Below are 20,459 nucleotides of genomic sequence, written 5' to 3'. Positions count from 1 at the left end.
GTCATTCCTGAAAAAGTGCCATGGGCTCCTGAAGGCATTTCTTCCCATGATCAAATAAGTCTCTTTTTTTGACTCTGTGGCAGTGTGCATTTTTCAAATTGCACACGATATTCTAATATGAATGTCTTGAAGATAAATGTGTTGGAATGCCAGACACAGGGAGAACAAGATCCTTATCAACAAGACAGCTGTGATTGTCTCTTATAATGCTGTCAAAGAAGGGCTTATTGTGAAAACAAGTGTGATGAATTAATGTGTGGAAAGTTGATGTGTCCATAAGGACGACCTGAAGTCTCAATGGACATGGTCTTCCCAGGAACTTCAGGAAGAAGACTGGACACCTGATTGTAAAATCCTTCCTGGGGTGGTGAAATCCACATTGATTCTCCTCCAAGTAGACAACACTACCACCATTCATTATCTGGCCAAGGAAGGAGGAACGAGATCCAAGATGTTTTACAAGAAGGGTCCTATAGTATAGCACTAGAACTTTGATGGATACTTCCAACTCAGATTCCTCACATGTAGAATATTCACCAGACTGTAGCTGAAAACTTACACAGCAATGTTCCTGTGCGCCGCACTGCTCTGCATCAACTTTTTTCTGCCCCGGAAGTGATGGAGCAGAGCTGCACATAAGTGCCACCTCTGCATGCCAACATGAATTCCTTTCTTTCAGCCTTAGTACTCCGATCCATAGCTCTGCTCCTTTCATTGGTTGACAAAGTGTTTTGAAATTCTTTGACAGTTGCAACGGAATGATGTCCCCACTGATTACATGCTTCAAATTGTGCTGTGACTTTTGGAAGCAGATATCGGTGTCAGCCCCCACGAGGACTGCCTCCGGTGTTTAAGAGCATCAATCAAAGACGAGTGAAGCATGTGTCCTTATGCCCGAGAGGTGGTTCAAGAACGTGAAGCGAAGTTGTACATCTGAGAACATCAAAACAAGACAGGAGGGCATCAAGGTGGCAACTGATCTGGTTCCTGATCAACATTCACAGGGCTGATTCCATAACTAGACCTATTGCATTCTGACTTCAAAGTTTCAAGGAGGTATTGCTGCATATTTTTGTGATTCTTTTGGTTCTCTCTGCAGCTCCTTTCCGTCCCAAGGATCCTCAGGGAAATCCTTTCGGGTTAACGCTGGTGAATATGCCCTCTGTGCCATCTTTGCTCTTAGAAAGCGGCTGTGTTTCTGCATCAACTCCGGTTCTGACCTCAGCTCAGCTCCAAGATCTGCACTGGTTCCTTCTCCACCGACGCCAGTCCCTGACATTGCAGGTGCCAGAGTTTGAGTCCTTGCTGACTCTGGTGTCTGATCTTGAGTCAAATCAGCTTTGACTCTGAATTTGTGCCTTGACTCCACTTTAGCACAACTGGTCCCATTAGGTTCTGATTCACACAACTCTTCCTCTACCACAAGGACTTACTCGGAGGCTTCCACACTTTTTTTTGTTCAGACTCTGATTATCATGACAATGATGGAGATGATTTACCCCATTATGATGATGACATTTACATTGATTTGCAAGAGACCAGTTGGTTGGATACTTCCCCTGTTGATATCGCCTATTTGAAACCCTACAATAGTTTCCTCAGCAGATCTGACCCTTTCAAGGCTACTCCTGGGGCCTGGGGCATAGGCACCACCAAGCCCACCCACACCACGGGAGTGACCTCAAGCCTTACATTGCTGAAGACAGGAGTTATAGAGGCATCGCACAGGTCACCAAGGACATCATTTGACTCAGCCCCCCTGCAGCATCTGCCTCCATGCTGCTTTAGCTGGTCTTTAGTGGCAAACAGCCATGCTATGGGAGGTAGGATTAAACTATTTTCCCCAAGGTGACAGACCATCACATCTGGCACATGAATCCTCCAGTACATTCAACAGTGCTACACATTTGCATTCCTTTCTGAACCACCTCAGCTTCCTCCCATATCAGAACAGCTGTCACTAAAGTGCTGCATCTTATTGCAGGAGTAGCAGGCCCATTACCAAGAGATTCATCAAGTGGAGCTTGCCATGTAAGTAGGGACAGGTCTCTGCTCCTGCTAACTCCTTTTGCTGAAAAAGGACTGATGCCTTCCCCCTATTGTAGATCTTCACCCTCTGAATGCCTTCCACTGAAAGAACAAATTCTAAATTCCTATTTTCGTTGGAACTTTCTGTAGTCCTGCTGAGCCTACTTGCAGTTCATGGTCCACCAGGAGCATGTTTAGTTTGTTGTGCTCGAGTCTGCCCTTACCAGAGACTCTTAAGTGTTCATGAAAGAGATGGCAGAGGTCACTGCACATCTTTGGATGTTGGTGATAACAGTTTCCCCTGCCACAGACACTGGCTGCTGGAGGCGGGCTTGTCCCAATCAGTAGTAGACCATCTCAAGATGATTGCGAACCTCCGAACATTCTGTGGTTTCTCGATCAAGGAGCAAAAGTTTTAATTGACTCCTTTGCAGAAGCTCACATTTATTGGAGCCATTCTGGGCATGGCGCTGTACAGGGCTTTCCTCTGCTCGGGCTAGGATCTCGATGTTTTAACCTCTGCCCTGGAACTCCCCTTTGCCAGCTGTGGTAGCATATGTGGGTTCTGCCCCATCACCAAGGAAAACTTTCTGATATCATCCATGTTTCGGAGGAAACTGTAAAAGATCTACAGCAGTGGCTGCTCGACTACAAGAAGCCCCACCTCCATTGAATGGCATTTACATCCCAGACTGATGTAGAACATCTTCCTACAGTGTGGAGAGACCTAGCTGGATCGTGTTGCCACTGTCAAGATTGTGCAGTGTCAAGACGTCTTTGCTTTGAAGATTCCATGAATGCTTTCCCTAGGAAGACCCATTCAGGCTAGAGTGGAATACAGAACTCCTCTCGCCTTTCTGCTACTTGCTCTACTTCCTGCGTTTTTAAGAAGTTCAGGAACGACCAGGCTCAAGTCATTCTATTGGACCCAGATTGGGCCAGGAGAGTGCATGAGCACAGTCCTCCACAGGCTACTGTTGTAGGAGTATTTTAGGTCACTGCAGCAGAGCAGGGTTCTGCACTTGAACCTGTCCAATCTACACTTCCATGTGTGGAGATTGAGGTGCAGCAGTTAACTGCGTTGAGTCTGACACCTTAGGTTGTAGATTTTATTCTCTTGTCCAGTTGTCCTTTTACAAAGTCAGTCTACACCAGGCCCTGAGACCAATGTGTAGCCTGATGTGGGGGTCAGCTATACAGACCCCTTGCAACCCAACTTTCGGATGTTTTTTACTTTTTATTTTGTCTCGCTCGTATCCAGCAAGTCCTTGCAATCAGCACTATTAAAGGCTATTAGTCTGCCCTTTTAGCCTTTCTGCATTTAGAGAACCAACTGTCCTTGTTCAAGTCACCTGTAATGTGTTTTTATTAAACGTTTGACACACTTGTCACCTCCCAAAATGTTTGTGATGCCACAATGGAATCTTAATTTGGTCCTTAAATTCTTCCTGTGCACTAGCTTGGAGCCCAGGCTATCACTCTGACACACACAACTCTTTCTCACGGCGATCACTTCAGTTTATTGCATTAGTGAGACTAGGATCCCTAGATGCAGCCACACTATATCACCTTTTTCCAAGACGAGCAGTTGCTGAATACCAGGGTGGCCTTTATGCCAAAGGTTGTGAGTCTATTTCATGTTTCATAATCCATAACTCTCCCAACATTCTTTGCTCCCCCTCATCCCTCAAAAGATGAGGAGAGCCGCCATCCGTTGGACCCCAAAAGAGCCTTAAGCGTCTACATTGATCATTATAAAGAACATCGGGTGTATGATCAGCACTTTGTGTAGGTCTCTGTGTCAAAGAAAGGCAAGATATACAGAAAAGGACTCTGTCACAGTGGATATTGTTCTGCATTTAGACCTGCTATGCAATGGCCAAGAAGCAGCCCACATAGGGACCTAGGGCCCACCTGAACTAATGCTTCCAGGCTGCAATGTATTCATCAATACACACTTTAACAAGGCACTACTGCCTTGACAACCAGGTCCATTGGGAAGGTTACGTTTGCTCATGCTGGACTCTTTGGTCTGAGCCACTCCACAGACCCACCACCTTGTAAGTTACCGCTTTGATATCTATTCTACGGGTAAGGAATCTGCAGTTGGAACAATCCATCAGGACAAGTTACTCAGCTTTTGGTAATGCTCTTTCTGATATATACTTTTACTTTCAGATTCTTCACCTGTAGAATAATCCCAGCCATCAGACTGGATCCAGAAACTTCAATGTTCCCACGTTGCCGGAAGGGGGCACTAGCTTCCTTTCGACGTCAGAAGTGCTGCTAAATGACATCACCAAAGCCATATAACTCCCACCACAAAACAACGTCCGTTCCTTTTTTATCTGTATCTATGATATTGATCCCCATCTTGTTCTCTCCTTGCTCTCCTCAGAGTCATGAGCCATGAGTTTTTCTCACAGCAAATTTATCCTAAAGTGCCATGGTATGTCTCCTCCTATGTGTTCGGGCTTCGAGTCTTGTAGGGATTGCGAGGGACAAATATCCATTACGAATCCACACAACATCTGCTTGTGGTGGCTTGGCTCAGACCGTGGTTCCTGCTCTTGCCACTCCTGTCAGAGTAAGCACCCGAAAGCCTTCAAAGAGTGCGAGGCCATGCGGTTCATGACCCCTTCCATTGATGATAGACTAAGTCCTTGTCATTCCAGACTACGGTCCAGATCTCCCTTTTTGCATGCGGCTAGAACGAAATGGAAAGAGACATAGCAAGCACAAGAAGCATGGGAGAAGCAACTCCCCTAGGCTGTCCCAGACTCCCACAAGATCTTCATTCTTGGAGCCAAAGTTTGTTGTTGTGAAGATATCTGACATTGATCCTGCCAGCTCAAAGCAATACCAGACTTTCCAGCTCTGCATCCTACTTTCAGGAGTTTCTGACACCTGGTATGGACCCAGCAGTATTCCTTAACACATTGTTTAGCATCTTAGCTAGGGCTTCGTAACCACCTAGTAAGCCTCTCCAAGCTGGCAAACCATTAGGCCCCCAAACGTTTATGCGGTTGTCACTGGGCCTGTGGTCCCATGCATTTACGTAGGAACACAGCTATGCAATTTTACCATCAGCGCTGTGGGAGGATGGGGGGAGAACATCTCTATGAGGTTTCTGGTTTGTCCCTGGCTAGTGAACTTGGCACTTCACTGAAGGTAGGGATGGAGTTTCCAGCTGGACCCACACCACACTCCAGAAGTCATGTTGTTTCACTCTGTAGTCAAAAGTATCTGTAGTGCTGGATCTACAACTACCTTTGGTAGATGTAAAAAAAAAAAAAAAAAAAATGTCCTCACAGGGTCCTACTGCCCTCTACTCCCTCATCAGAAACATTACTGCCCTTTAATGAAGCCTTGGTGGAACCTGTCAATGCGGCTTTGTAGAAACCGTCCTTAACACCGGCAGTTAATCAGCTATTACCCAAGCGCTATCACTGTGTTCCTGGAGACCCAGCTTTTCTCTCTGCGCACCCTTCTTGGAAGAGTTTGGTGATACAATCATCCTGTTCCTCAGGATAGGTGCAGGGTACGTTCCCCACAGTGCCCTCTGACAGGGAGCACAAACAGCTGGTGGCAATGGAAAACAACGTCTTCTTAGCTGGATGCTTGGCTCTTAAATCTTTATATACCATTTGCCTCTAAGTGTGCTACATCGATGGTCACTGGGAAATGGCCCAGCGGATAACACCACATGTTCCAGAAGAAGTGTGAGCAAATTCCGAGTAGGTTCTAAAGAATTCACAGAACACTTTGAAGTATCATCAAATTGGGTGACATTGCCAACTCTGTGGCGAGTGTAATGGGTACCTTGGTCTCTTTCAGACGTCGTGCATGGTTCAGGACTTCAAGATTTTCAAATGATGTGAAAGCCAATCTGATGGATCTTCCATTAGATGCCCCCTGTCTATTTGTGGATAAAGTTGTTGCAGCCCTGTAAAGGTTTCAGGTCAACAAGGTAAAAGGCCCATCTCTGTGACTCAACACTGGCCACACCAAAGAGACTACTGACAATTTTAAGTATACAGCAGGGGCTTTTCTTTTTATTAGGGACAACCCTAGCAGCCGCAGACACACCAGCTCTAGAACGCTTTGGTCTGTCAATACAAGAAAGGAGGTAAAACTAAAGGCCGTGGATCCCTCATGCAAGACTCCCCTCCTCCTCCTCTTCCTCCCTAACCCCTTCAACCCACACCCCCAGTTGAAGTGATTCTCCTCACTCTGAAAGGGCCTTGCTACTGTCTGCTATACAGATATCTGTCAGTTTACTATCTGGAAACAGAAGTTTTTCTCTCACTCAACATTCTTTCCTTCCAAAAGTTAACTAGGATTTCCACATCAATCTAACTGTTTTGCTCATGAACTCCATCCCCATACTTCCAGTTCAGCAGAAACGTGTTTACACAGTGGTGTAAAAAGGGATGTGTATTACTTAGAAACAACCAAAGGCGATGATCTCTTCATCAATTATGGAAGTTTGCTTGGGGCTCCTTACCTTTTTATCCCTGGCTAGTTGAATATTCTCTTTTTGCTTCCACAAAGCCAACAGACCCCTACAGGGTATATATGGAAGCCACTTCCACTAGAGGGAATTCAGCCATCAGTGCTCCAAAGAGGAATGTCCCTATACGCCATTTTGCACGACTGCCACTTGAAGATCATGCTGCAACTTTAGTAGATGCCACTGCTTATGTTTTAACCTCGATATATTTGTGGCTAAGTGTTCCTGTCCTTCCTGTTTTTGTGTGGGAGTACTTCTGTACCCCTAGTCCAATGCTTCCAAGATCGGGTTAAGCTCCTTAACCCTGATTTTGGAAGATATATTTCCATTAGTCAACTGCTTTCTCTGCTTCCCTACTGCCTCTTTTCAACCTGCACTTCTTCATTTTTGCACTCTGCATCAGTTTTGTTGCTGATAATGCCCTTTTTAACCTGATTATTAGCAGGGGTGGCTTTGCTCTGAAATGCGCAAGTCTCCTCCCTATTGGCTGGTGGGAACCAATTGTGTCCCTGGGGGTGGAGTCAGTTAGAGCTACGTCCCCGTAAATGTGGAGCACTGTGCATTGCAGCTGGTGTACCAAAGGTGCACCTAAAGCAAGCCCGTCTGCGGCCGACTGGGGCCAGGAACCCTTCACATTTTCAGGCTTTCAGGTGCACTTTTGATCAGCTCAAGGCACTTCAACCCTCTAATCCAGTTAACTGTCATCCTCCTGACGTAGGGGCGAAGTCGCCCATTCGTAAGTACTTTATTTTTCTATCCAATCTGATGATAAACGGTAACTTAAGAACTGATAATAGTGATTCCGGTCTCTGTGCGCTAGCTACAGGGATACAGTTTGTTTCTTCAGTATAAACTGCTGTTATTTTTCTAAGCACCAACAACATCTGTTCACGTTTTTGTGTGATGCCCTGTTATTGATGGAGACCTGGCTACACAAGGGCGCTCTTCCGGATATTCTGTTGCCAGGAGGGACAGACTTGATAGCACGGGCAGAGGTTTTGCTGTTGTTTTTAAAGAGATCTATAAATGTAAACTAGAAGGACTCCCTCGTCCTGCTTGTGAGGCTTTGCTTTTGTTTATTACTCTTAGCCCCAGATTCACTCTATCTGGCTCTTTAATTTACTGACCACTGAATTATGCTGGAAATTAGTGTGCCACCAACTCTGATATATTGGCCCCACACTTTTTGAAATCTTCTAATTTAACGTTGCTTCGGGATTTGAATATCGATTTGGAAGATCCGAAGTATAGTTTTGGATCTACTTCCATGAGAACTTAGGAATTCTGAACCTGGCCTTGTGTAGTTCGGCTTCAACCCATGAGGCTGGACATCTCTTGGATCCAATTCTTTCAAATATGAAAGATCTGACCACAGAGTCTGCAGTACCTTTGATCTGGCCAGACCACTTAGCTGTTCCTTTTGCTATTCGGATCATTGCTACCCCTCTGAGAGAGCTGGAAAAACAAATTCACTAAATCCCTGGTCTGGTCTAAACTGGATGTTCTAGCTTTAAATTTGCAGTTTCTGCACTCTAAACCTATTTTGATGCAGGATACTGATCAAGATCAGTGGTTTCTAGATAGCTGGACTGTTAAATCTCTGGATGTTGTTTTGCCACTTTCCTCACTTCATTCATTCATTAGATCTCTTCTGCCAGCTCCCTGTTCAATGATTTGCTTTGACTGGAAGAAAAGCGATGTAAACGCCTAGAAAAACTTTGGCGAAAGTCGCATGATGAGGAGTCTAAAATGAATTACAGATTAGCGATCAAAAACTGTCATGGACTATGTAGAATTGCCTGTGCCTCGTTCTATTCTGATAAAATCGTTAAGCTCACAACGATTCTAAGATGCTTTTCACAGTGTTTAGAGAACTTTCTGATCCCAGCAATGTGTCCCCTGCTCTTGCTTTCTCAGATTCAGTGCAAAGAGCTTGCTCAGTTTTTTTATCAAAAAGGTGTCAGACGTCCATTTACATCTGTCCTAGATGTTATATGCAACCGATTATCTAGGGACACAGTTGTTGTTAGCCACCTCCTGGATTACACACAGCAAGAGCATTATGACAGTGTGCAGCGATCTGATAACATTTGTGTTGTTATCCTGGCCCACCTTGGACCTTTATACTTTCTCCACTATCTTGCAATCCAGTAAATCAGGCTCCCCATTGGACCCACTACCACCTTCTAAGCTTTGCTTGTTGGTTACAGCACTTCTACAAGTGGTGATGAACCTCTTAAACACCTCTGTGCATGAGGGTAATGTTCCTCAGAGCTGGAAGCATGCTATGGTCCTTCTGCTCTTAAAAAAAAAAAAAAAAAAAAACTAACCTTGATCCGTCAGTCTGGTCGAATTTTCGACCAATTTCTTTGCTACCTGGGTTCTCCAGAATTTTGGAGAAGCGTGTGAATGCACTACTTAAATCCGATGTACAGGCCCCAAGAGATTTTCCATCCTTCACAGTTGGATTTTAAGAAGAGACTCCGCACTGCATCCACCCTTCTAGAAGTCACTGAACATCTTAGATGCCTCCTAGATGGAGATTGGGGGAGGGGGACACTTGTGCTTGTTTTATTAGATCTTAACTCTGCCTTTGATACTGTCTCATGCCATCCTGCTCGAATGGTTGATATCTTTGGTTCTTGAAGGAAAAACCTTGGCCTGGTTAGCATCTTCCCTAAAGGATCGCAAGTTTCCAGTCTTTTAAGCCAATGCTAGATTTGAAATGCTGGCCTTAACTTCTGGTGTCCCACAAAGGTGTGTGCTAAGTCCTCTGCTATTTAATATCTGTGTCTGCCCATTAGCAGAGGTAGTGGAGAGTTGCGGGTTGACCCTTTTTTCTTATGCAAATGACACTCAAATCATCTTCTCTTTGTCACCTGCTCGGGATCAGGGACCATCCGTTCTTATCCAGAGTCAAGTGGTCACTTGGATGAGGGCTAACTCTATCTAGCCTAATGGCGATAAGACAGACGTCATGGCCCTAGGTAAACACAATCACCTCTGGGGCCCCAAACATTGGCCTAAATCCCTAGGACCTCTTCCTATACTGTCCCCTAAGATTAAGAACTTAGGTTTTGTTCTCAATTAAAAATTATCAATGTAACCCCAGGTGACTAAGGTTACTTCCACCTGCTTCACTGCACTGAAATGGGTGAAGATCATCTGTATGATCCCCCAAACAGCCCAAAGGACTGATTCAAGCCGTGATCATATCTAAATTGGATTATCGTAACATCAGATATTTGTCAATAGACCAGGCATCTATTAGGTTGTTTGCAGATTGTTCAGACTGCAGCGGCCAGACTGCTGTTTCGTCTGCCTAAGCACGCTGGAGTGCAACATCTCTTCCTTGAGCTGCATTGGCTTACAGTCACTAAGCATATTCAATTTAAGGCCCTGTTCCAGCTTCATCCCTGTACAAGTATTGCCATGCTGGCCATTTCATGTGCTAATGTGCACTGTCATGCCCCATTGTCCATTTCATTTGAAAGTTGCCGTCCCTAATTCCCATTTTCTCTTCTGACTTGATGTCTCTCCAAGTTTGACTTGATGGCTCTCTGTTATCATACTCCAAATTCAGTTCATTTGTAGTTAAATATCACTCTTTTCCATATTTACTCTTATGTTCCAGCACCCCTTTTCTCTATGAGCCTAACTGATTTATTCCCTCTGTGTTCACTATCACAGTGCGTCAATCTACATGTGTCCTTCAGAGCTCAGAGTCCCACCCTTTTTTGTATCCTCTTGGATACAGGGTCCTTTAGGCTGTTACTGTTTAAATTTAATTTTATCGCTGAGCCCTTGTCTCACCTTGTTCCCTGCCTCTGACTTAGTCTCCTCTGATATATCTCTGCCTTTGCCCATTCTCCCTGTTGATGAAACCCTTCTTAGCTTCTCTTCTTCCCTTAGACCCAGTAATGTGGTCTGAGTCCTTCTAAATTTTGGTGTTTTTGTGTTTCTTGGTTTCAGTGAAAGGGACCCATCAACTTAAAGTATTCCTGACTCCTCTGTCTCTGCATCTTTGTGCCTTCCTGTCCTTGTGTCTCTCCATTCACCCACTGGATCTGTGATGTTTTCTAATTCCCATTCACATCACAAAGTCTGTTCAGCCATTCAAGTGATTGTGTTGGTCAATCCTGTAATTTCTATAGGTGACTGAATGCACTGCTGTCCATGTTTCCACTGACCGTGACTGTGTACTAATGGCTGGATACTCCTCTGGCTGTGTTTCTCTTGACAATAACTTTGTTTTAGCTCTTCAGCCATGAATGTCCAAGTCTTTGAGACCTCCTGTGTCTGAATCATCTTGTTTCTGTCTCCCTCCCATCTCCTCCACTCCCAAAGTTTCCATGTCCAGTTGTCTCTGGGCCTTCTTTTTCAAGCTAATAATCCAGTGCCTCCTTGTTCCAGGGTCTCTTTCTTGCCAGATCCTTTTGTTCCAGTGTCTACCTGTTCCATTGTCTACCTGATCCTGTGTTTTTTCAGAAAAAGAAAAACATTAACTCACTCCCTGAGCCACTGGTTGATTGTATCTTTAATTCATACTATATAGTATTTAACCATTGAAAGGCATGTATCCATTTTACCGGTGCATATGTAAAATTAATTCACTGACCTATCTTGATGTAGGTAGTTATTCATATGTGAGCCACACCTATCAGGTATGTATGGCACAAATAAGGTTGGTCACATGCCAGGCACATCTATGAAAAGGCAGAAGAGCTGGGCCAGTGTCAGTCACATGTCAGACATGTGTGACACAACTAATGTAGTCTTTGCAAGACTGAAAAAAAGCTTTTATGATAACCAAACCAGTGTCAGACTGGAGCTGAGCTCAATCAAGAAAAAAAGATTGTCAAAGCACGGTGCTCCCAAGGGCATTCTGACCGCAGCGGTATGGCCGCGGTCAGAAACGGAAAACCGGCGGTCTCCCGCCGGTTTTCCGCTGCCCTGAGGAATCCTCCATGGCGGTGCAGCTTGCTGCGCCGCCATGGGGATTCCGACCCCCTCACCGCCATCCTGTTCCTGGCGGTTTTGCCCGCCAGGAACAGGATGGCGGTGAGGGGTGTCGTGGGGCCCCCGTAAGAGGGCCCCTACAAGATTTTCAGTGTCTGCCATGCAGACACTGAAAATCGCGACTGGTGCTACTGCACCCGTCGCACCCTTCCCACTCCGCCGGCTTCCTCGTGGGAAGGGGTTTCCCGCTGGGCTGGCGGGCGGCCTTCTGGCGGTCGCCTGCCAGCCCAGCGGGAAATACAGAATAACCGCGGCGGTCTCCTGACCGCGTAGCGGTATTCTGTTGGGGGAACTTTGGCGGGCGACCTCCGCCGCCCGCCAAAGTTAGAATCACCCCCTATATCTTGTCTCTAAAAGGCTGGGCTACTGGTTTTACCAATCATTTTTTTTTATTATTGATAGCATGCATCATGATGCTTAAGCACACATGGCCAGAACATTTTTAAACAGGTTTTCTACTGATGACCTGCGGTGTCCATTTATAATTTACCAACCTAAGATTGCTGTTCGCCATGTTATACCAGTAAATAAAAAATAAAAGAAAATGCTCAAGTGAACAAAAAGAAAGCCTGCAAGCTAATGGTAATCAGCAGCTGCCAGACTCTTAAAAATAAAAATAATATATTGAAAACTGGAAGTGGGGGAGTGGACTGAGGGGGGGGTGTTCGGCAAGGAGGACTAGGAGCATCAGTGGGAAAGGGATGGGACTGAGGAGTGCATGGTGTGTGAGACACAGGAACAAGTTGGAAAGAGAGCAAGAAAATACATGCACTCTCATACAGTGCTAAAAGCGAAAGAAAAAAAAAAGTGGACTATCGTCAGCAGTGGTGGATGCAGTTTATCGTGTCAGAATATTGTGAGCCTGAAATGCCACTGAGCAGCACACAATCAGAAGTGTGTGAGGCTGAAATGTTCCTGGGCCTGACAAACACATGAATGGAGAGGAAAAACACAGAGCCAAAAGTAGATACCTGAGACAGACAACAAAGCCATCCAGTCACGAGCATGGCGCTGACCCAAAGCCCACTCTGCGTATGTTTTGTATCAGAAACAATATACCTACCAGTGTCTGTAGCAGAAACCTAAAAATGATTCTTTTGCAGTATTGAATTATCCTCGTTGGTAAGCTGTCAGTCGCACAGTAACCTTACAGTAGCAGTCCCATGTTAATCTAAGGCTAGGAGCTTTAAGCAGGGCTCTTGAGGAGCATCGTCATCGTCGTTTAACAAGTCGTATGAACAGAATGTATGGCTATATCTAATGTATTGGAAATAATAGGCCTTGCCAACACACAGCTAATACGGTCTGTAGACAAGACAGATAAAAAAAGAAGCAGATAGTTGTTGCAGGGATATTCATTATTTCAAGTTCACTTGAGATATTATGATTACTTGTGTTAGTTTCATATTTTGCAGCAAATATGGTTCTTGCATACTCCACCAAAACTTAACTTCTGTGGATTACGGTTGTTGCTCACCATGTTTTGTCTCATCTTTCTTTTGCTCTTTGTTCTGGAGTCTCTTTTTCTCTCATTGTCTTTGAGCTCAGTTTACAAACACAAGGGAAAATTTAAGGTAGCAGAAAAAGGGCTTGATTTAGATTTTGGCAGACAGAGGTTAAAGTGTTCTCCGTCTGCTAAATTTAGAGATGTCCCCGGAGCCCAGGGCCATCTCTTAACATTGGCAGGAACTGCTGTCACACATGTTCCTGTCCTTGTATTAAAAGTTAGTCCGATAACTCAGTCAACATGACAGTACCATCAGTCAAACTTTAATGTTTTGTATTTTCAAAAACTACTGACCTCCCCACCCCCAACACCATAGGAGTTGTCTCCCATGGTTTGGGGGGAGGTGGGGGGGTCAATTTGATTTTATTTTCACTGCCCCTTGCTGCCAGGTTTTACCCAACAGTGATGAATAGTGAAAACTTGCTATTGGATTGCCAGTGATAAATGGGTCAGGTTGTGGAATGGCCAAACCTCATCAACATATGTAGATCTTAGACATTTTTAGACCTGGTTTATCAGTATAGCTATCTGCAAGACCTTGTATCATTACTCTTAAAAAATATGCACACTTTGGACTACAAAGGAGGATTATTCTCTCACAATGTGTCTGTTTGGTGCAATATTTCCACCTCCTTTCTACTCCATTGGACTATTTTCTGCCTAAAAGTACAACCAGCCCACATACTTTGTGTCACATTCAATTCATTTTTGTCTGTGCATAGAAGATACTCTGCCTCAGCCAGTTTTTTTCTCATTCCAACCAAAATCTCTCCACACTGTATATTTGTGAAAACAAGTATTCCTAAGTTGTAATATGTTAGCAATTGTAAGGTTTTTTTAAGACGTCCATACTCGGGATTTAATGGAGGGCTTGGTGCATGTTTTGAAAAGTTAGTTTTTCATCAACTTAGCAGTTCAACACTAAGCCCAGGCCATTCCTGCTAACTTCAGACCTGCTGGCCCCCTCCCCTTTTACACATCTAGGAGTCCCAATAGCAGCCATGCCACTCTGAACACAACCTGCAGCTGCACACACCATGATCACATAGGAGATTCTCCAAACTCGCCCCTCAAGCCCCCCTCCTAGTTTCTTTTCTTCCCTACAGGTCAGGAACATGCGGTACAACATACAGGGTAGCTAAATGACCTCCACTTCTCCTGGTAAACACCAGTGGTGACGCACCCACTCTTTATGCTCCCCTGAGCACTACCTGCCCTTATTGTCACCGTAACTCCAGACATGGATACTTACAATGCTTGTGCTGCTCAGTCTTATGTTACTGTTTATTGTAAATCACTATAAAAACACTTGGTTAAAAAAAATGCTTAGCAGTTCAACAATTTGGATTTTTGAACAGTGTGTTTTCATTGGAGTAGAATTCTCCAATTTAGTTTTTCACCATGTTGAGGAACTACTGTAGTTTGCATGTGTGTCAAAGTTAAACAGAAAATGTAAGATTCCTTTTTGAAATGTAAATGCGCAGATGTTTGCTTGATCTCAAGTATGTGGCTGAGTCCTGAAACACATTAAATCTGTTTCTTATAATGGGGAATTCATGTATAGAGAATGTTAATATTTTTCTTAGAACCTTGTTAGACAGTAGAATATTGTTTATCTAAAAATATTTTGTTGGAAGCTGCTAGGCTTTCAGAAAGTAGATTATTTGTTTAAATATTTCACCCAAATATGTATTTTCATAATTGAATATGAACATAGTACTATTTATCATTTACTGCCACATGTCAGTGTTGTAACTAACATCTGTCTATATTTCTTCAAGTCACTTGTGGTAACTGTTATCCTTTGGAGGATAAAAGTCTAGAACAGCCTTCACATCAGTTCCTTTCTTTCTGTGCCAACAGACAAGAATCTGGAACTACCCCTTGTCTCTTTCGAGCTATTTACCTCACAAAATTGCTTCAAAAACCCAGAGTGAAAGGGTAAATGTTACATAACAAGACTCCATGATTTGACCCTGTTTAGGGACTACCGCAAGCAAATGTCTGTGACAGTTTCCCATCAGTTTTGCATGTGTGCTTGGGATGGAACATGACTGCAGAGGCTGGGCCTTGATGAATCCCCAGGCCATCCGGGTCTATGTGGTGAAGCTCTTCCCGTACATCGATGACTGGCTATTGAGGGCAGGCTCGCCCCAGGCAGTCCTCAACCACCTCCAGATGATGGCGAACCTCCTAGCATCATTCAGGTTCATTGTCAACATGCCAAAGTCACACCTGACACCTTGCAGAAGCTCCCTTTCATTGCTGCCACTCCGGACATGGTTCAGTTTATCGCCTTCTGCCCACAGTGCAGAGTCCAGAACATTCCAGCTATGCTCCCGATGTTTCAGCCTCTGTCCTGGGTCTCCTTGAGGATGACTTTTAGGCTTCTGGGACTGATGGCAGTCTGCATAGTTGCGTAACAAAGGCCCCTGCAGCCCCCACGGTGTGGTGGACTAAGCCCATCCCGAGCACCAGGGGGCCCCTTTCAGCACAGTACACTGTGCACTGGTGGCAGGCCCCTGACTGGGTCCAGGGGGCCCCCTACAGGTATTTTGCAAGAGGGACACCATATGTTTTGTTAAGGCACTGAGTCTGTATCCTATTGGACAAACATGCAGGGTGGTGAATGTGGGCTATACAGTGGGATCTGAAGCCCTAGTGGAATTCATGGGGTCCCTCTGATCTTATCCAGATTTCGTGGGAGACTGCAAAATAATTAACAGTGGTTCCTGATGCATTGCATCTGAGATGGGTGTCCACATGGAAGAAGGGGAGATCAAAGGCGTTCACAGCCACAGAAACTTGTAGTGTCAGCACTTTAGCACTTTGGATTCAAAGTTATAATAGTATGAATTTACATCACAATAATAAATACATAAGCAATTAAAAATAAAATCATTTGAAAACTAAATAAACCCTGACCATTGTTCATAGTACGTCCCTGTCCACTTAGTTTAGAATCCATTACCTTACCTGTATTAGCTCATATATTATGTGCTGAGTCATGAAGAGACAGCTGTGTTCCTGTGTGCCAGCAGGCATCAAATTGGCTTTACGGTATCTCTCCCCAGCAATCTGTCAGTCTGCTTGCCCTGCTTGAGTTGCTAGGGCCTTTTGTACCATTATCTTGTGTTAGGCTATGCAGCAAGTAGGGGCTCATTGCACTGAACCCTGTATTTTTCATACTGGAGTAGCACAAACAATGTTCCTGTGAGATTGTTAGAAAGCACAGGGAAGACAGTTTTGGATCTCTATAATTCTGCTAGCATGAAACCTGCCCAAGGTCAGCCTTTAGTAGATTCTAGTCACTGTGAAACTACACATGGAAAAACCTTCTCTGGTTAATTCAACGTGAGCAGCAGAAAATACATGCCCACTGTGAAGTAGCTCATGATAATCTTATGTAGGCCTCCATTTAGGCCTACCATATTCATTTCATTTACTAATGCAAGCGCTCAAATTTTCACGTGTATCTTCTTGGTGCTCAAACGATGACTATGTCAGCATGCATCAGACCATGTGACACATGTAACATTATCGACCAGATATGACAATGTGCTTATTCATCACTGTTGAGTGTTACTATTTTACCTTCAAACATCTTCCTATGCTTTCCTGAACACTTCTGCTCAAAATTTCTGCAGCCTTGCTTAGTTCCCTTGCTGGTATGGTTTCTATATATTTTTTTAATACACCAGGGTTGGATGAGATGATATCAACTGTGACATGTTTTTCTGGCAGACCGTATGATCCACCTCTTTCTGTTTTGGTTTACTTGTGACTTCCTCTGTCTGAAAGATCTGCACAATCCTTTGCATTCAGCATAATTAGGATACACTGCATGTGTCACGTAAGATTTTTGGCGTGGAAAATCGGGATACCAGTCATGTGGGAAGAAGGAAGAGCAGGATGACAGAGTTAGGAAAGGTTACCATCATGGTGATTTTTGTACTCTTCGCTCATGCTTACCATCCGCTAAAACATTCCACTTAACCTTTTGCAGTAAAGATATGCAGTCTTTAGCCTATTGGAGAAAACGTGTCGGAAATGGACTTAATAGTTGGCGAGACATGATTAAATTGTAAATCCTGCTTTTCTGAGGAAGATTCATCTTCTGGTTTCTGTAAAATTTAAGCTAACAGCATTTTTTAATTATTTATCAATCCTGCTTACAATGTTTGCAATACCTAAATTACCATGAAGATAATTTTTCTGGTTTCTCTATTTTCTAGGACTGATGAACTTTAACATGTTTGGAATTCCTCTAATTGGAGCAGATATCTGTGGGTTTTCAGGTTCTACAACAGAAGAGCTGTGTATCCGGTGGACACAGCTTGGTGCTTTCTATCCTTTTGCACGAAATCACAATTCAAATAATGAAATGGTAGGATTTTACAAATGGAAATAGAATACATGTTTTATCTGTATGAAATGTGACAATGAGTAGACAGTGGAGTGGCACAAAATTTACCTTTACAGTCTATATTTTTAAATATTGAAAATATCACAGATACACTGTAAGGAAGCTGTTCTTTGTAGTGATCTTTACAAATCCCATAAAGAGATGCCTAATGAGTAAAGAATAAAAAAAAATAGGATGTGATTGAATGAAATAGCTAAAAATCAAAGCAGCCAATGGCGAAAGCTTGCTTTTGGAGCAAGAATTACCTTGATGGAGTACACAACACATTGTTTGTATGCTATCATTCTAAGAGAAAAAACCTTGAAATCATTTTTTCCAGTGACCTCGGAGCTTTAAAATAAAGTGACAAAGCAGCTGCTAGGAGGAGGCAAGGCATATAGGGGGTCATTCTAACCCTGGCGGTCCAAGACCGCCAGGGCTAAAATGACGGGGGCACCGCCAACAGGCTGGTGGTGCCCCGCTGGGCATTCTGACCGCGGCGGTTTGACCGCGGTCAGAAGTGGAAAACCGGCGGTCTCCCGCCGGTTTTCCGCTGCCCATTTGAATCCTCCATGGCGGCGCAGCTCGCTGCGCCGCCATGGGGATTCTGACAGCCCATACCACCATCCTGTTCCTGGCGGTTCGCCCGCCAGGAACAGGATGGCGGTATGGGTTGTCGTGGGGCCCCTGGGGGCCCCTGCAGTGCCCATGCCAATGGCATGGGCACTGCAGGGGCCCCCATAAGAGGGCCCCACAAAGAATTTCACTGTCTGCATTGCAGACAGTGAAATTCGCGACGGGTGCCACTGCACCCGTCGCACCTTCCCACTCCGCCGGCTCCATTCGGAGCCGGCGTCCTCGTGGGAAGGTAGTTTTGCACTGGGCTGGCGGGCGGCCTTTTGGCGGTCGCCCGCCAGCCCAGTGCAAAACCCAGAATACCCTCAGCGGTCTTCCGACCGCGGAGCGGTATTTTGGAGGGGGAAGTCTGGCGGGAGGCCTCCACCGCCCGCCAGACTTAGAATCACCCCCAAAATGTGCAGATGGAGAGATAACTAGTAAAATCATGAAAACATGGATGTTAGGTCACCAATCTGTACAACTGTAGCAGTGCCTTGCTTGGAGTGTTAGTGTTTACTTCTTGGGTCCATTTTGCCAAACAGATAAAGGTTGATTGGAAAAAATCCTAAGGAGACCAGTCAGTGTGGTGCCAGGTTTATCGAATACACTATGAAGAATAATACAGTAACTTCATTTAGCACAATTTGGAGGGGGGCAAAGGGACCTAATGAGAGAGACACCTAATTTCTTTAGGTGTATCAGAATAGTCGGAGATGGATATTTTTGCCAGAGGTGTGCTTCAAGAACAACTGAGGTTTATTTCTAAAACAATTTGATTTATTGGGAAGACTTGAGATAAAGATCTTCAAAGAGAAGTCTTAGTGCATGTAACAGCCTTTTGAGCGGAAGTAGTATGAGAAAATAAGTAAACTAAAATTGGCACAGGGGATATGCATTAAGAAATATTTGTTGTATGTAGTCAAAGACAAATCCAGAGTGTAGGGAGAGTCTAGTATGTTACAGCAGATATGGGTTCAGGGTAAGCGTTTGATAAATACAATTGCAGTGGCAATAATTATTTTTTCTGTTAAGCTATAAAGACAACCTGGAATCTTTCAAATCACTGTGAGGAAACTAAATGGCCTGGCCATTCTTTTTTTTTAATAAGATCTTTTTAATGAAAATGTGGCAAGTGCATATGAAACACAGAACATACATACCATTCAGGTCAGGTGTCAATAGAATACCCAAGATATTACTTAGTATGCAGACGGTGCTGAACCCTCCCATCTGTTGATACAGTCAGACTGAACTGGTCAGAGTTCAATGTTGTGGTAGAGTCAAAAAGAGAGGGAGGTGCAAGGATTTCTCCTGTTGGCATTCCATTGTTCCCATATTGTTACACATGTTTGTGGGGAGTCCTGGCTTTCATAAGTCACCTTTTCTGCCATCATGCATGCACCATTTCATATAGTTTTTCCAGTCTTTCAGTTGTGATGCTTGTAACGCCCCCACTGCCATGCTATTTTACGTTTGGCTACATCCAGCCCTAAGGTCTTCCAGATCTTTCCCATTCTACCAAAGTCCGTTTCATCCCATATTTTCAATAAACAACGGTTTCGCCGAAGCCTCCATTTTGCCCCCACATACCTTGTTCATACAGGCGATCACTGAGTCCCAGTATCTCCATATCACTGGGCATAATATATCATATTGTTATATTCCAGTGATGCATGTATGTATTATTATATGCCCATTGATACATATTATAGTAGGCAGGAACCCTCTTGGTCACAACGCCTGAGGCAGCTTGCATCAGCTGGCCTAACTATTTTACATTTACTATTCAAGTATAATAGGAACTGTGAAGTATTTTCAGTTGCACCAAGTGGAATCCAGAATTGATTGCCACTTCCCGCAGAGAGGCAAGGGTCTCAAGCCATTCATCGTCTTCAATTCTCCCCCATTTCATACTCCCAGTGCACCCTTAAAGTTTGTCCGGTGAGTGTTGACTAATTTATCATAGGTGAGGGATGTCGCTTTCCGGTGCATATGTACTTCAAGTAGCCTATTCCCTAGGGGTGAGGATTCTGGGAGGTCAGCCCCTTTCAGGAGTGCTGTCTGAAGTGCGTGTCTCACCTGAAGGTAGCAGTAGCATTCAGTGGGCACTAGGCTAAAGCTCTGTTGTATCTCATCCAAGGAAAGGACCTGCTCCTGTGACCAAAGGGCTCCCACTGTGGAGAGCCCAATAAGATTTTGACACAAAGCAGGGTACAATGGAAAAGTGTCCTCTTTTACACCGCTGTGCAAACCATGTTGTTACCTAGGCACAACAGGTTTCTTCATATCCCAGAGAGTGGTAGCCTGCATTATCTTCACATCCCACCCCACCCCAGCGCTCTGTGCACCAAGTGCCAGAGGATGACCGT

The 20,459-nt window shown here is 44.4% G+C and overlaps 1 protein-coding gene across 2 annotated transcripts in view; it reads left to right on the top strand.

The window, feature by feature from the left end:
- GAA (alpha glucosidase) overlaps positions 1-20,459 on the top strand; it is a 480,333-nt gene that overhangs the window by 336,475 nt on the left and 123,399 nt on the right. For both annotated transcript variants that reach the window (XM_069209906.1, XM_069209907.1), the window contains exon 14: positions 17,303-17,454. In XM_069209906.1, coding sequence (XP_069066007.1) covers positions 17,303-17,454 — 152 coding nt within the window. The remainder of the gene's footprint in view (positions 1-17,302; positions 17,455-20,459) is intronic.

The sequence above is a fragment of the Pleurodeles waltl genome, chromosome 10 (assembly GCF_031143425.1).
Source record: "Pleurodeles waltl isolate 20211129_DDA chromosome 10, aPleWal1.hap1.20221129, whole genome shotgun sequence".
NCBI classification, from domain to species: Eukaryota; Metazoa; Chordata; class Amphibia; order Caudata; family Salamandridae; genus Pleurodeles; species Pleurodeles waltl.
This window is presented reverse-complemented; position numbering and strand designations above follow the sequence as displayed.